At 43.8% G+C, this 17384-nt stretch overlaps 1 protein-coding gene across 5 annotated transcripts in view; it reads left to right on the forward strand.

Moving 5' to 3' along the window:
• The window catches only part of KATNAL1 (katanin catalytic subunit A1 like 1), a 44743-nt gene extending 38113 nt beyond the window's left edge, over positions 1 to 6630 (forward strand). For all 5 annotated transcript variants that reach the window (XM_027884583.1, XM_027884587.1, XM_027884586.1 and 2 more), the window contains 2 exons: positions 1789 to 1915; positions 3353 to 6630. In XM_027884583.1, coding sequence (XP_027740384.1) covers positions 1789 to 1915; positions 3353 to 3551 — 326 coding nt within the window. In that variant the 3' untranslated portion in view covers positions 3552 to 6630. The remainder of the gene's footprint in view (positions 1 to 1788; positions 1916 to 3352) is intronic.
• Positions 6631 to 17384: the final 10754 nt, after the last annotated feature.

Genomic DNA, 17384 nt, shown 5'->3' on the forward strand with positions numbered 1-17384 from the left:
TGGCTTGTATTGTCTTTCCTAGCTGTCATTCACCTGTCCTATTAATTTTGAGATTCCTATCACTTGAAGTTTGCATAACTTCTTTTCTTCTTGGTACAGTGGATGCCTCATCTCCCTGCATGAGCACTCAAGATAACAAGATGCGTGTTTGTGGTGACAGTGGTTGAGATTGAGTTTTGCAGGTCTAAGGACACTTAATAATTGTACAGCTTGTCTTTGCAGCTTACAGGCAGTAACAGCTTCTAACAGGATGCCTGTCTTTATGACCAATTAGTTTAAAATCCTATCAGCTCTTCCTCTTGTTTCTAATTAAACCAGATTGTTTTTTGACACAGTGTATTACACTCTGGACAACATAGGAGATGTGATCCAGTTTTATTTCCAATCTTAGGTTCTGTTGCATTCTATTCTGTAAATAAGAACATTGTGCTGTTCTGGTCAAGTCTGAATGATTCATTTATAACTGTGCTGTGTGATTTGACATGGTCAGGCACTTTAATTGAAAAAGTAATATGCCATAGATACACCTGTATATTGTGGAATTTTATGCATGTATATATTCTGTAGTGTTTAATTTTCAAAATACTGCAAAGACTTCCTTAGCCCCATAGCAGTGACTAGGAGAATGTTCTCTGATGCAGGTGTGCCATATGTATATTGTGCACTGTAAATAATAAATCCCCATTTTATATTACTGTCAGTTGTATGTGATGGATAACTCTATGCTCTTGACAGTTCTGCACAAAACCAGCAGCTTTAGAAAAGGTTTCTGTTTTCTTTTATTTTCCCACCCTGCCCCAAAGTAAAAAAAAAATAAATAATTAGGAGCATCAATAAATAAAACATCATGTCTTTTATTGGACATTTCCTTAAGACTTTTAACCTTTGCTACTGCTACTTCTTCTGTTGTGGTTGTCCTTTTTTCTAGGTCATAAAAATTGGTCACTTGGGGAATAGCGATGCTGAGCTGGCGTATTTTTTCTGTACAGTAAAAGCCACGAAACCATTCGTCCTCTTCTTTTACCACCCTTGTGCAGAGTAACACTGAGGCCTAAGCTGTCAAATGTGAATTCCCTCTTATAAGCTTAGGAGGCTTAACATATGTACCCAAATGCACATATGCACATGCCTTCTGCAAGAAAAATGGTTAATTGGCTGCATAAATGCTCATTTACACAGCTGGTTATCACTGTGTGCGCACTGTGTCCAGGTATGAAAATGGGATACCAGGATATTTGTATTGTAAATATATTAATATATGTTTACCATATTAATGTATCTGTTTTCTGTTGAGCTTCAGCAGCTTTCTTGGGTCCCAACAGAGTGAAATGCTTAAACATATGCTTGAAGTTCAGCTTATTGTTAAGCAGTTTTGCTGTCTGAAGCTCTGTTAATACAATCATTGTGGTTCTAATGAAACTGGGTGAATAATATACAATCAAACCCTTGAACAGCAAGTTAATTCAAAGGGATCTGAGAAGAAGCAGACATTTGTAGGATTGTTCTTTTGTGCCTCTGGGTAGTATATGACTAAATGCTTTATCACCTGAGACATAACAGACATTTTTATGACATATGACTTTGACAAATATCTCTAGACCATGCTGTTTTAATGTACTGCATTTAACTTTACTGTATCTGATCACACACTTCACTATGCCTTGTTCTCTCTGTTTTCTTTTCTTACATGGAACTCTTCTGTTTGTACTTTTCATGGAAAAATTTGTGTTTATATCTTCTTTTAATGTAACTCCTGCAAGTTTTCAAACAATTATTTTTATGTTCTAGCAAAAGGTAGAGCAGAACTACTTAAGATTAATCTTCGGGAAGTAGAACTGGATCCTGATATCAGCCTTGAAGAAATTGCTGAGAAGATTGAAGGCTATTCTGGTGCTGACATCACTAATGTTTGCAGGTATCTCATTCCCTTAATTTGTAACTAAAACTGCATGAAAAATCATCATTTGCATTTTATGATAAAAGGCAATACCGACTACAACTGAAGCCATGCTAACAGTGTCTATTTTTGAGACCCAAATCTTTTTGCTGGAACCATGTATTACTGTCATGTGGAGCCTGTGAAATGTGGTTTCTTGCATCTGAAGACAAAAAAATTATCTGAGCAAATCTCATGTTACTGTTGGCTGCATTTATTGTCTGCATCTGTTAATGTAGTGCAAAACAGGTTTGGATTTTTATTCTTCTTGAATCCCATTAGTTTAAGAGCTGGAATTTTCTAAAGTAAAAAGTTCCTTTCATGGAATACTTCTCTGGGACTTCGGTATGCTGTGTGTTTGGACAGCCATCAGTGCAGCACAGTCTTGGTGACTGCCTGAGTCATCTAGGTGTAAGGGTGATACAGATAGTTTATAGCATTAGTATTTAATTTATTGCCATCCTGTTCCCACAATTTATTTCATTTTTGACAAATATGTCTTTTCTGGTGAAGGATAGGTATTTGAAGAAAATTATCAGAAGGAAGTCTATGTCCCTTAAGAGCCCTCTCAAGAAAAACTAGTCCTGGAAGACCATGGCTTGGGAATTTTTTTTTCTTCCCCTGCTGCTTTTCTGAAAATGTGAAATCACTCCCTGGTTTTGAAAACTTGGTGTGTAATGAAATTACCTGTTCTCCCTAAGGCCTGTGTTATCCCTTGCTGGGAAAAACCTGGGGCAAGAGAAAATGTAATTTCGGACTGCCTGTGGGCCGTGGTGTGAGAAAATGAGCAGTGTTCTCCATGCCAGTGAGCCGCTCTGGCAGCTTCTGAGCTGCAGAGGAGTCGCAGAGCAGGCAGGGCATGAGAAGCCACAAACACCAACAGACTCAGCACTGCAAGGGCAGGTGATTGTGTCTGATCCCTCCTGCTCTGCCCTTCACAGATTCAGGTGCTATGGGTGAGCAGGCAGCCGAACTGGGCTGCACTCCAAACACTTGCTGACTACAGGGAGAAGGTTGAAATCTAAAAGGAATGGGGTGTAAAAATTCAGACTACTTTAAAAAAAAAGTCTTTGAGTGCAGTTTGTCTCCCACCCTGCCCTTTCCTGCTCTGAAGTTGTAAAATTTCATCTCTATGAATCATTGTAAAAGGTTTTCAGTTTTATAGTTTTAATTATCTCTGCACATTTACCATATGCTTAAATGGGTTTTGGTGCCAATGCATTCTTTATGTTGAATTAATGTAGTGATCTGGGAACATGGAAGCTAAGAAAGATGTGAACCACAGCTTCTATGGTAAATAGATGCTGTCTAAGTGTTCCTGCCAGTGGTTTCTAGCAGGAGAATACAATCAAAATTCATAGGCTTACAGCACATGCTGCTAGCAATTAGCTCCCATACGTTGTCCTATATTTCCAGGGATGCATCTTTAATGGCAATGAGACGACGTATTAATGGCTTAACTCCAGAAGAGATTCGTGCACTTTCTAAAGAGGAGCTTCAGATGCCGGTAACCAAGGGGGACTTTGAGCTGGCTCTGAAGAAAATCTCCAAATCTGTTTCTGCTGCAGACCTGGAGAAGTATGAGAAATGGATGGCGGAGTTTGGATCTGCTTAATCTCAGTGACAGTTTTCCTTTACTGGAGTTTTATGGCTTTTGTTGTTCTCACTTGCAAAATGAGTCAGAAATCTTTTTAAAGGTTTAATAAAAGGTCTGCCTCTGCTCTCATCCCATCCCCTTCTGGTGACAGGATCTTTTAAACTATTTGCCTTTAAAGAGAATGAATACAATAATGAGCTGATATTGTAAAATACATTTTATCTCTGAAATAGTTAAATAACACAAACAGGAAGGGAAAAATGATAATTATGAGGGCAATCTTTTGATTTTTCGAATGAGGATTAGTGTTACTTAACTTCCTCAGAGTCGTCTTTCATGGCTGGAATCAATTAATCACCTGGGGGATGTGACTCCAGAGAAAACAAAAAAGGGCTCGCTGTACACCCTGCTCTTAAGTGCTACATTGCTGTTGAGCTGCTTCTGCCTCCCTTGAGTGTGGCTTCCAAGTTGCTATTCTCTCCCTCTGTGCTTGGATATTCAGAGCAAAGCCTGTGGATTAATTGGCATTACACAGAGGAAATGAGGATCAGTTTTCCATCAAGGCATGGGCTTGTCTCTCCTCTCTTGTACATCCGTTTGGAACTGATGTCACTTCAAACTGTAGTGGTTTTACCTGTGATGACTTCTGATGGAAATGAGAGGAAAAGAAAAAGGCATTGATTGCTCTCAGTCCGGTTTATACTTGATCTCTGAACATAGCTTGAACGTGTTTGACAGTAGACACTTTGAAGTTTGACCAGTGGGCACTTTGACTTAGGTTATAACTTGCACTTCCATGCTTGTATATTATCCTATGCTTTGTCTGTGTTATCTAAATGTGAATGTTATTATTATTGTTTTAATACTAAGAGTTTAATACAGTAAAGACACTAATTCAAGGCTGTATTTAAAACTCAAGACTGTCCTTAAAACATGTGGCTGTGAACTTCCACTTCTGATTAGATATGAACTCTTTCCTAGCTTTACTAGACAATGGAACTTGTACCTATTTATGTTGTAGAGCTGTTCATGCTTTATTTTTTTTAATGAAGATTTCTTAAAAATGTATAAATATTAATGACTCGGTAATATTTAGAAACTAATCTGTACGATCTCATTTATGTTCCTAACTGTTTTTTCCCTTCCCTCAAACAAGTGCAGGGATTAGAAGGGTTGAGTTATAAATTCTAGCATGAGAAATTGTCTCTGGAGTCCTGTCACATTGACTTATAGGAGCTTTTCACAGACTCAGACTGCAAGTCTTGACATGTGAGGGTTTCCTGTGGTAAGAATGTGAAGGAGTGGTCAAACGACCAAATTTACAGAGGAATATGCAAGCTCTCAAATTTTTGGTGAATTTGTGAGCTAGGCCTGAAGCATCTTGGTGGATGTGAACTGCCGTGCAGTTTGGTAGGTATTCTTCCCTTCACCTCTCTGCTGAGACTCCTCATGGCATGGACAGACATGACGAACTGGAGTAAGAAACAGATAGCAGCTCCTCTTGAATGGGAGTATATCCTTATTTGCGCCTTTTTGCTAGTTCTTGGAAGTTCCCAATAATATCATATACTCAGCGCACCGGTCTCTTGGGTGATGACATGTAAACCACTAAGGCAAACCCCTTAGATTACGTACTTGCCTATTTTGCTCAGGGAAGTGATAGAATCACTATCCCTGGAAGTGTTTAAAAAATGTGTTGGTTGGGGCACTTGGGGATATGGTTCAGTGGTGAGCATGTCAGTGCTGGGTTAACTGCCAGACTCAATGATCATAAAGGTCTTTTCCAACCTTTATGATTCTGTGATTTCTCCCAAGGAATAACTGGACCTGTATAGAGAAAAAGCTTCGAAAGCATTGATATGGTCTGTCATTTCTTCCTTACTGAAGCTGTAGACTGAAGCAGTTATTCTTCGTTTGTTTGTCGTACTGCAGTAGAAATTAGTAAAGCTACGCACATCTTCTGTGGCCAAAGCCAGATTAGCACTACAGGGTCTCTCACTAGAGAGGCCATTGCTGGCCAAGGAGCCTAGTCCACACAATCAAGATGTGGAAGGGAATAGACATGAATACCAGTAACCAACCCTATTCAGCTACCGAAGAGCAGTGCTGGGATTCAGCAGTTGCTGCTTAGTAGGGTCTAAATACGGGTTTGCTCAGTTTCACGTTGGAAGCAGCAGTGACCTTCCTACTGATGAAAGCACAACCCTTGGGAAAAATGTTGGTCTTTAGCTCTTTGATGAACCTTCTACCTTAAGGCATTAAACTTTCCTCTTGACTGTTAAGCAAAATTCACTGTACTGGGCATTCCCTTTAGTAGGAATTATTCAGGTGCTGCAGTCTTTTTCTCTAAAGGTCATGGTTTCTACCCCAGATATGTTTTTACTGAACAGGTCCATTTATCTTTTACAACTGCAGAACAGAAAATTTGAATTTTTCAGGCAGTAGATGTTTATGATGGTTGTGCCCCAGCATTACACCTGTGACTTGGGCCCTGCTAGATCAGGCACCCCAGAAGAACAAGACCATCCTTTCTCTGCTGAGACCTTCTAGGATAGGGATTTGGCCCTGTGTGCTGACCCTTACATCTTTACCAAGTCATGCTGGCACACTCACCTAGGTGGGCTAGGAGACTGGGTTATTAACTCGAGGGGAGCCAGCAGTGGGGTACAGCAAGGAGCAACCTGAGAAGGGCAGTCAATGGTGACAGCAGCTTAAGGCCCAAAGGATGAGCCTTTGTTTCAGAGTAAGTCCAGTTCACGTCCCATTGGTGGAAACCCTTGTGTAAGGATGTTGGATTCCTCAGAGAGCAATGTACGAGCATATCACAGCCTGCTGCGACAATGTGTTCAGTCTGCATCTGTGTGTGGAGATCATGCGCACATGTGTGGATGCGTATATATTTATATATATATATATATATACACACACACAGTGAGTGGTGCTTCAGTAGTTGTACCTAATTTACATAGAAAACCATGTTTTAAAGCTGTGTTTACATGTTTTCTAAACATCTGTGAAGGCCCTCTTGGGTGGCACTGTTAATTTTTGTACAATATGCAATCTGCTTGTGTGAAGTAATAAATGTACATGTAGAGTCTGTCTGTCTCGCTTGAGTGGGACTACGAGTGCTTTGGTGATAACTGTTTCCAAAGGCTGCCGTACAGTGCAGATCTCTTCAGCATGCCATGGTGCTGTTGGACTCACTGAAGTCCTGGATGGAGAGCAGTTAAAGCAGAGTGAGTCTGGGTTTTTTGGATAATGCTGTCAGCAATGCTTTCTCTCTTAAACTGGCCTTTTATTGCCACGAACTATAAAATGGAGAACGCTCCAATGCCCGGCACATGCAAGCAGGGTGGGGGAGAGGGGGGCAGAGGCCCCAGCAGATGTTCAGTGTTAGCACCTGATTCAGACCTCCCAGAGCCAGGCAGGCTTTTTTACTACGTGCCCCGGGGCTGGAAGTATAATCAATCTCCAGAAAAGCTGTATCATCAGCTGCCTGCTAACCAGGAGACTTTCAAGACCAAAACTTCTATTAGGAAGGAGCTTTCAAACTTGGAAAGACACCCCGCATCTCCTGGGACCGAGTTGATTATTTGAATATTCTCACTAACTTCCGTATGAAAGAATGTGTAGTTTCCACTGTTTCGTATTGCCTCAAACATGAAAGAGTGAGCAAGGGGAATACTGATCAGGGGATTTCAGGAGAGGTTAAATCTTTGCATAGGAAGTTCAGCTCACCCCAGTTTAAAAGAGACTGAAATAGCAAAGGTGCACTGACTTGTTCTGATCATGGAAAAGATGAAAGAGCTTATGTGCTGTAAAGAAATTCTCCATCAAATGAGCAAAGACTTCACGATACAATCCAGGCACGAGAAGCTGGAAGCAGCAGAAAAAATAGTGCATTTTTTTTGTTCTGTTGTCAGAATAAACCCTGAATCAGATTGGGGATTGAGATTGTTTTCAGATCTGTAGTGACAGATGAGTACCTGATGAACATGCAGGTGACACTGGGGAGCAAGCAGGGAGCCTGCAAGTGGCAGAGCTACCTTCTGGTGTATAGTGAGTGTCAGCACCGTGGCAGCAGCAGAGCCCACTCTGTGTGAGCTGCCCACCCAACAGCACTGTAGGTGGATGCCTCAGTCACCTGTGCTCAAAGCCTAGCTGCCACGCAAGCCATGGCTAACTGAGCGGCAGCAGCAAGTGATGTTCCTGTATCCCACAGTACAGGGACATGGAACCCTCTCCACCTTCTAAGCCAGCCTGGTTTTGTACTCTGCTTGTGACCTGTTCTTGTGACCCAATTCCCTTATACACGATGGCTCAGTACCTCTAATAGAGAAGCTGCTTTTGTGCACTACAGAGCTGTCTTTTGATCAGCTAAAGAACTTGTGCTTCTACACACGTCTGCACCTAGGCGTCTTGGAAAGATTCAGGCAATTTCCCTCTTCTTTAGGAAGCCCCAACTAGCATTAAAAGCATTTAGGATGAAATGTCCTGGCTAGGCTGGTTTCCGAATGCAAGAAAACTTACCTCAGCAGACAAGGAGGTGCCACAAGGAAAGTTTGTCTTTGTTACAAAGTGGCAAAGTACGGGGATGTTCCCATTCCTATTGCACAGGCAGAGTTGGGGTTGTATTGTGTCCGAGCTCTGTTTTCTGTCTTTTGTGTATTTGTGATTTCTTTATTGTAGTAGAAACATTTTTCTCCAAGTTAGGGGGAAGTTGTGGGGTATTTGTTGAATGTCTGGGTTGAGATTTTGGAGATCACTTGGAGGTGCTGGGCCCATTCCCAGCATGCTTACTTTTGGAGAAAGGCATCATGCATCCTGCCTGACTGTCTGGCTGTACAGTAACCAGTGTAGCTTTGTGAAAAGTCACTTAAATATAATATTTAGAATATTCATTTGACAAAGAGAGAAATTCTTACTGCCAGTTTGCAACTGTGTTGCTCTCATTTATAAGCAGCCCCTTGCATATGTTGTTCAACTGATGTAAAAGAAATTGTCTTGGAGTAAGAGTTTTTTGAACTTGACTTTGGAAGGAAAGAAAGGTAGGAAAATATTTGCCTAGAGGAAGATACCAGAGTACCCAAGACACTGAAAGCTGAAATTTCTTCTTTTTGTGGCTTTCCTTTTTGTCTAGCAATTGCACTGCTGGGTTGTGTTTTCTGGTTCCAATTTATTTTGAAATAATTACCATTGTTTATCCATCTCTCAGACAGCCTTTGCAGATGATTCAGTTCCACAGAGCCCTCTTTTGCTTAGCGGTTGGTATTCATGCACAGCATGTTGTGTGACATCTCATTGAACGGGCTGATGGCGTGAGATCTTCCTTGTGAAGTAAAGGTCACCCAAATGGTGAAGGTGAGAGGAACTGTGCTGAATATCAATTGGACTTGCAGTAACAGAATCCATAGCAACTCTACACAGAGCTTATAAATACAACCTAGAAGGAAAAGGGAGTAACCTTAGGGAGATGCTGACAACACCGCAATGTGCATGTTGATAGAAATGTGGGTCTTTGCATCTTCTATGTAAGAGGGTGGAAGTGGCTTGGTGAACAAAGGAAGCCAACTGCAGGCACTGCCAACAGGTTTCATTACCCAGCCATGCTGCTTAAAAACATGGCAATGTGCAAGGCTGGTTTGTTACTAGTGCTACAAAAGGTGCCTTCAGTTTGGACTTTGTAATAGCTTGCTGCTTAAGTTGAAATGTGTTCAAACTTTGGCATGTGCTGGGACTGGAGCGTGTTTGGAGGGCTAGAAGAATAAGGGAATGTTAATAGTTTATGTTTTTCTGTAGGGTCCTGGGGCTTTGTTGTGCTGGGTACCATCTGGGTGTGCAAGAAGAGATGCTGCAAAGGCTTATGGGGAGTGAGATGGTAGAAGGATGAGGAGAGAGGTGGAAGGTTGTGGAGTCAGTGAAAGAGACAAAACTCTGACTCCCAGTTCCGGACCCTAAAGCAGACAGTAGTAGTTTTCAGTTGCTTTTAATTTGCAGCCCCCTAGCATTTTTTTGTTCTGAGGCTGAAGATCCCAGTGTTGTGAATTGAACAGAGAAATCTTTTTTTTCTTAAATACCCTCTGCAGACCCTTAATAGATGCTCCTTTGGGCTCCTTTGGGAGATGGTGGTTTGAAAAGCACTGGCCCATGTTATCCTAAGCTTGCTTGAATTTGTTATGGAAGGGAGTCTATAATGGATGCTGTTGATTTTATTTTCTTATTGTTAGTTTGCTCAGAAAGATGAAACTCAGTGGATGTGAGGTGCTTCTGGGGAGTTTATTTTTTTCTGTGCAGATTAGCATTTCATCAGCATATGGCACAGCCATTTAAAATAAATATTTGGCTTTCCTTGATTTATGCTTGTGTAGAAAGGTCCCCATGTATGCATATCTATCCCTCTGTTGTATCTAATTAGACACTTCTGCCGTGGTGCTGGGGGACCAGGCTCCTTCCCCCTCGCCGAGGAGCCAGGAGCTGTGATTCATGTGCTCCTGCCCTTGATGGATCCACATGCTGCAGCTCTGGGGAAGTGAGGCAGGCAGGCAAGCAGTCGCCCCCTTCCCTGGTGGGGCTGCTACACCGGTGGCACTGCTGGGTCAGTCTCCCTCTCTAGACCATGGGAATTTAGATTAACTTAAACTGGGAACTGCCCAGCTTGAGCAAATGCTTGGCACCCTGTCTAGGATCACCTCCTTCACCCGCCAAGGCAGCTGTGCTTTTGCAAAACACAGCCCTGAGTAAAGAGTGTGGGAGCCAAAAACAACGGCTGGGGAGATGCTTGCGGAGGAGCGGGTAGGACGGGATTCTGGGCTGAGGCCCTGTGTGCCCACCCATGCCAGGCAACGGATATCAGTGGTGTAGAGAGGGGACAGCACTTCCCCAGGCATGCAGTATGGATATTTTAACACAAAGGATTTTCATTTGAAAATTAAAAGCTAATCAGTTTTAAGATGGAGTGGAGCCTGCTGCAGCCAATGACCCAGGAGGCCTTTTCCAGCTCTGTGGCATATCCAGATGTTTTGTGTTCTCACGGATGATTTGGAACTCGTTTCCTACCTAAGTAAGTTCACACTTGATTTGTATCCATCTCATCTTGTGCTAATGTCATTGTCTAACAAATATTTCCTGCTCTCTGGTATTTATCCTACATCCCTGAATGAATGAATAGAATCATCATATAAAGCAAGACTTTCTGCTTTGTTGTACTGTATAAGCTCCTTCAGTCCCCTGAGTAACCTGAATCCTCTTCAGCACCCCTTCTTTATGACTAAGCCTGTTGTTTGTTTAACACAGATCACCAGATGTGTACATGGTGGGTCCATAAGCTGCACGCAGCAAGCTACCCAGTAAGGTAAAGAAAAAAAGAAATTGCTGTAATGGTATGTTACTATAATCAAGAAAATACACTGAGTATTTGGTTTTATGACCTACAGAAGGGCAGGAGACTTCATTATATTATTATTGCACAGCAAGTGGGGCTTGTTAGATAATTGATAGGCAGTGGGATACACAGAGAAGTGGGGAAAGATGCAGGAGTTCTCCAGGCAGAGGTGAGAGACAAGGTCTGGGTATTTTGTTTGCAGGAGATGCAGCCAGGTTCACCCACGCAATTGAGATCTCATCGTTTCTGGGGATGTTTGGATGCTGCCCAGACAAAAGGGAAGAAAAGATCTGGGACCAGCAAACACACTCCAGGGGTAGCACAGCCACCAGTAACCCAGAATGAATGTAAGTGTGGAGTGACAGGATGGATCACAATGACCTTCTGCTGGTCTCCCTGCCTGTGCCTTTCTCCTGTGTGTGCACAGAGCCCAGGCACTCACACTCATGTCCCCACTGCTGGGGGTACCCAGTCACTCTGTGCATGACCCTGCTGGTACAGGATTCTCCAGTGCATGCTCCTTGATCTGGAGCTGTCCCGAAACAAAACCAAACTGGAGCCTCCCAAAGGGAGCTGTTAAGCATCTAGCACCAGAAACCCCATTATGCAAACAGTGAACCCACTTAGACTGAGTCTGTTCAAGAAATTCATTTTGTATCTGGTGGTGGCTGTTACAGCCAAGGTGCAAATAAAGCTATTGCACTTCTCCTCCTTGATGATGGGGTGCTGCTCTGCTGGGGCTGTGTGTGGGTGTGCCAGCAGCGCTCAGTGGCTGTGTGTGGACCATAGCTTTTCTGCAGAGGGTTTAGGGGCCCTGAGAATGCAAAGGCTTTGTCTCACATGAGAGACCCAGCAACTCTGCTTCTCAAAGACGTCTTCCAACTAGAGGTATTTTATACCTTGTTTCAACTTACAGTCGTTCTGATAGAAGTTGACTGCAGGCTGCCTGTCCAGTATTTTCCTCTAATGGTGCAGGGTAGTTTTAAGAAAACAAAAAAACTATGTCACACTTAAGAAGAAAATGCCTGGCCAGATTTGGTAAAAGACAGGAACAATGTTGTGTCTGAACACACCTCACAGAGCACACCGCAGAGCTTCCCAAATGGGAGTCACACTTGCTTGAAACGGTGTTGAACACAATCAGGGAAGGACTGTAGGACAGGGTGAGGAAGAGATTGGTGGCAGGTGCTAGAGCTAGTCCTGGGATGATGATGCAGCTGCTCAACTAAGTATCCCTGGCTGCATTAAGGGAATTCATCTCACCTTGCTGCTGCACTGTGTTGGTTTCCCCCCACCCCCTGCCTCTCAGGACAGCACACCAGGTTTCTGTCTTTGGAAGAAGTTTGAAGCTGATTCAGAAGAGAGCTTGAAGCAGTGGTAGTCCCCACTGAGGAGTGCCCATTCCATGTCTACTCAAGCCCATACTATGGACAAGGAGGCTAAGAGTCCATTGCCTGCTCTGCAGCACAGGGGCTGCCACGCAGGACACACTTTGAGATGAAAGGGGAACACAAAGGAAGTGCTGTTGCTGCCAGATATTAGGCATGGAGGCGGATGAAAAAATGTCACTTGCTGGGGATCAAAAATCTTTCAGAGCCTCCTCCTGAACTACGTGCCTCTTGCCAGGCTGCCTGCTCCTATCCACCTACCAGTGGAAGAAGGTACAAACCCACCAACCTCACTCTTCTCAAGGGAGGGGGACAGAGGGTCCCTTTACAGGGGTAGTACTAAGGACATTGATCTTCCAGTGGGCACAGCATCTCTTCAGAGACCTGTGTTGTGTGAGGTAGTGGACAGGCATGCAGGAATGACAACCCTAGCCTAAGAAAAAAACTGGGAACACCAGTGAGGCAATCCAAGATGGGCAAAGGAGAAGGCAAGGGCAGCAGTGGGAGATCCATCATGGAGGTGGTCAGCGTGTACTGATGGTTTGTTGCTGTCCCTGATACTTGTTAGGAGACCTGTAGATGGTGTTCTCCAAGAGGCTGAGATCAAGCACAACCTCTTCTGAAGGAAGCTTTCCAGATCACTGCCATGGGATGGCTCATAGTTTGGCTGGGCAGCTCCCAAACCCAGCTGGGGCACTTTGGGGCATGGGCAGCTGGGAGATCTTTACCTGTTCTTTGTGAAGACAAGGCTGAGACCATTTCCATTTGCACCCAAAGAGAGACAGCAGTGCATCTCCTCTCTTGTTTTCTGAAGTATTTCTGCTCTGACCAGGATTTCCCATCTTCTGTTGCTACATGGCACAAAGCTGGACTGCTTGTGTCACCAGGAAGCTCTACTCTTCACATTCAGTTCTACCTTGACAAAAAGTCATTTTATCCTTAAGAATGAGTTTAGCGTGCCATGAAAAAAATCTTCTGATTGTACTTATTATGAATTTACACTTAAGCTTGGTTTTTATTTAAGTCTCAGAGCCTTCCATGTAATTTTCCTGTACAGAGAGGAATATGCAGGTATTAAGTGTGCAGAACACACTTGCTCAGCCAGCACAAATTCCTCAAACAGGGTTCTATATACCATGTACATGGAGCTTATAACCGCTTTGATTTAGGGTTCCTTGGGGTGTGGTGCTCACACTGGATTGATAAATATTGAAATTTCTTAAGCAGTACAGAGGCTGCAGAGCACAAGAGCTCAGCTGGATGGGATTCAGAGTCCTGCTGAGTTTTGAATTCTTGAAGACCACTTGACTCCTCGAGCCGACAGAAACCTCTCGAATGCAGCCATCTGCAGAAATGTGTCCCTTAAGAGAGCAAGAAATTAATCAGGGAAAGAAAGGGTTCAAACTGCTTTCAAGATTCATAATCTCTTTGAGGAAGTTTTAAGAGCTAGAACAGCTCAATAGTTGCTTTACATGCCCAGCAGCTTTCTGTTTGTGCATCTAGAAGCTATAGCTGGGGGCCGGATGCAGTTCCCAGCCTTGGGACTGGGTTCAGGGCACGTGGCTCTTGCTCAGAGCAGCTTCAGCTTTAAAGCCACTGCAAAAGTTTGTGTACAAAGTGCTGACTGCAAGCATCCATCACGAGGAAAACCAAGAGGAATGTGATGCGCCAGGCTTGTTTAGAAACCGCAGATGATTTACAAAGTGAGCTTAATTGCAAGTTTCTCTTTGTGGCTCTCTGATGTGTTATTTTTCTGATGCAGACGTGTAGGAGCCTTTAAAAAGGTCCATGTTAACTAATGAGGAGTTGCATAATTGGGGGTATATTTATTAACTGTACATGTGCAGGATGGGGAAATGACTTGAGAAGCAAAAGCAGTGCAGGGAAGGATCTGGGTGTCTCATGGCATCACCAGCTGATCATGAGGGACTGGCATACTGCTCTTTGTGTGGAAGAAAGGGCTTCTTGTCCTCATCCCCTGAGCATCTGTCCCCAGTCCTGGCACTGCTGTTAAGAGAACAAAGGACATCTGAGGGCCTCCACTGAGAGGCAGTAAGAAGCAGAAGAGGTGCAAAGAAACACAGTCAGTGGAGGAAGGTGCTCAGAATGAGGGTCACTAAATTTTTTAAGAAGAAAACTTTAAGGGGGTTTAACTTGACAGTTTTTTAAAAAGTCTATGTCTTTAAAATTTAAAAAAAAAACCCTTTCAAAATCTAAAAATATACTAAAATTTTTGAAAGGGGGAGAGGATATACCATTCTTGGTGTCCACTGTGGGGAAGGCAGAGGAAAACAGGCTCAAGTTAACATATGGAAAGAATACAAACACCCCTACAACAAAAATTGAAAGTCTTGTGGACACCCCATCCCACTGAGGTGTGTCTGAACTACAGACTGTCCCCCAGGAACAGCACTGGAGGGGGCATCCTGCCTGTGAACAGAGGAGTGGACTAAGTGATCCTCCAGACCTAGTTCTGATTAGCTCTGCCACACAAATAAAGGCTTTATGGCCTTTATTCCCTTCTCTTGTATATCAAAGACAGGAGTTTATAAGCACTGCTTCATGGAGCTGGCAGCCACCAGCAGAGGCAGTGGGAAAAGTTCCATTTCAGGAGCCTGATAACACTTTTTCTCACAGAGCTGGAAGAGCATCTCTGAGTAGGGCTATGCTGGCCATTGTGGAGCTACTGGGACCATCTGGGGTGCTGGCATTCACCACCATACTCCACAATCATAAAGGTGTTCACATGGGAGCAGCCTCAGAATCACAGAATATGCTGAGTTGGTAGGGACACACAAGGATCATCAAGTCCAACCCTTAGCCCTGCACAGGACCATCCCTAAGAGTCCCACCATGTGCCCAAGAGTATTGTCCAAATGCTGCTTGAACTCTGCCAGGTTTGGTGCTGTGACCACTTCCCTGTGGAGCCTGTTACAGCACCCAACCACCTTCTGGGAGAAGGAACTCTTTCCAATATGCAACCTAAATCTCCCCTGACACAACTTCAGGCCATTCCTGTGGGTTCTGTCGCTGATCACCACAGAGAAGAGATCAGTGCCTGGCCCTCCTTTTCCCCTCACAAGGAAGTTGTAGCTGCAATGAGGTCTCCCCTCAGTCTCCTTTCCTCCAGGCTGAACAGGCCAAGTGACCTCAGCCACTCCTCATACGACTTCTCCTCAAGGCCCTTCACCATCTTCATTGCGCTCCTTTGGATGCTCTCTAACAGTTTAATATCTTTTTTATATTGCAGTGCCCCAAACTGCACACAATATTCAGGGTGAGGCTGCCCCAGTGCAGAGCAGAGCAGGAAAATCACCTCCCTCGATCAGGTGGTGATGCTTTCTTTGCCTGATGCCCGCCAGGACATGGTTGGCCCTCCTGGCTGCCAGGGCACTGCTGACTCACATTCAACTTGCCATTGACCAGGGCTTCCAGGTCCCTTTCTGTGGCACTGCTTTCCAGCATCTCATTCCCCAGTCAATACAACCATCCGGGGTTGTCCCATCTCAGGTGCAGTCTCACAGCATGCATCCTCACACCTCAGTTCTCCCTCCCTAAATTCCCCCCAACCTGGAAAGTGACCAGTTTAGCTTACTTATAGTTTATTAGTACCTTAGAGATTGAATTGCCCCCCACCAAGGATTTTGTCCAAGAACATGTAGGGCAACAGAAAAAAAAGGTAATATGAAACAAAATGGGGAATTTTGTTTTTGTGAAGCTGGATTCTGTTGCCTTCTGGATTGTATTTGCGCAAACTCACTTCAATTTCCATCCCCTAGGAATCCCTGCCCCTATCCTATGGAATATCCTGTCCACATTGAATTAGCATCCAAACTTGCCTTGAATACATCAAGAAGTGCACTATCCATCACTCACTTTGCAATTTTCTCCAGAAGATTAACATCCTCATGGTTAAAAAGCATGCCTGATTTCTAATTCAGCTCAGCATGTTCTCCGGTGCCCATCACTGTCTATCTGTGTGCCTGTCTCAGGCTAAATTTTTAGTACCCCCTTAGCATCCGGTATTTTCTCTCCACATATGTACTTATACACATCATCAAATCACTTCTCAGTTTTCTTTCTGACAAGTTACACAGGCTGACCTCTAGAAGTCTCTCGCTGTAAGTGGTTTTCTTCAGCTCTCAAACCATTTTTTATGTCTCTTTTCTTTACCCGCTCCAATTTTTTGATGTCCTCTTTTAAATATGGCACTTCAGCAGGACGCAGTATTCTAGTGTCAATCTGACCAAGGACATACATAGAGATAAAATCACCTTCTATTCCATTGCACAGTCCTGTTGCTTATGCAGTGAAGGACCAAATGAGCTCATTCTGCTGCAGCAGACAAAAAACCCCAGATCCCACATTTAAGAACCAGAAGGCCAGGTAGTGGTATTAAAAAGAGAAAAATGGAGCCAACATGAAAGCTGAATTACAAACCAGGACAGGATTAATAGCCCACTGTGATACTAGCCTGAACACATTAGTTGAAATAAAATGCTGAGGAAACAGTTTCTTCCACTTCAGAGCCTATTGCAAGCCTGTGCTGCTGTCAAGGCTCCTGTGCACTGGGCGCCCAGTGACATGCCAGAGCAGCCGCAGGGAGGGTGAGTGACTCAGGTAGTGCATGACTGCACTTGGAGACCCCTGCTAAATTGTGCCCCTAGGCTCTGTTGAGATGTGGGGCAAGCTCTGATCTTTTCCCGGGTCAGCCCACAGCTGGGTATGGATAGATCAGACCTGCAAACTCTTTGGTGCCCTCAGGGCTTCCCATACAGGAAGGCACCCACAGCCCACTAAGCTTTCTGTCTTCTGCACAGGCAGGAGGGTTTTTCCTGAGTTCCTTAATTCCCATGCCTAGTGACACTTGCTGAATGCAGAGTCACTTTGTCATTTGCAGATACATTTTCAGTACACATTCTCAGCATAAGCCTCATACCCCAATTGCTCTAAAATCTCTGAGGGATTCCCCAAGGCAGCTCAAGGGTAGCGTGCCCTATGCCCAGTGTCACATTTCCTGGTCTTTGAAGGTTTTCTGTTAGATAGTTCCCTGGTCTTCCTGATTTCTGTATTTGTAAAACT

The sequence above is a fragment of the Empidonax traillii genome, unplaced genomic scaffold (genome assembly GCF_003031625.1).
Source record: "Empidonax traillii isolate 1590-97213 ecotype Southwest subspecies unplaced genomic scaffold, ASM303162v1 scaffold149:size904812, whole genome shotgun sequence".
In the NCBI taxonomy this organism is placed as follows: Eukaryota; Metazoa; Chordata; class Aves; order Passeriformes; family Tyrannidae; genus Empidonax; species Empidonax traillii.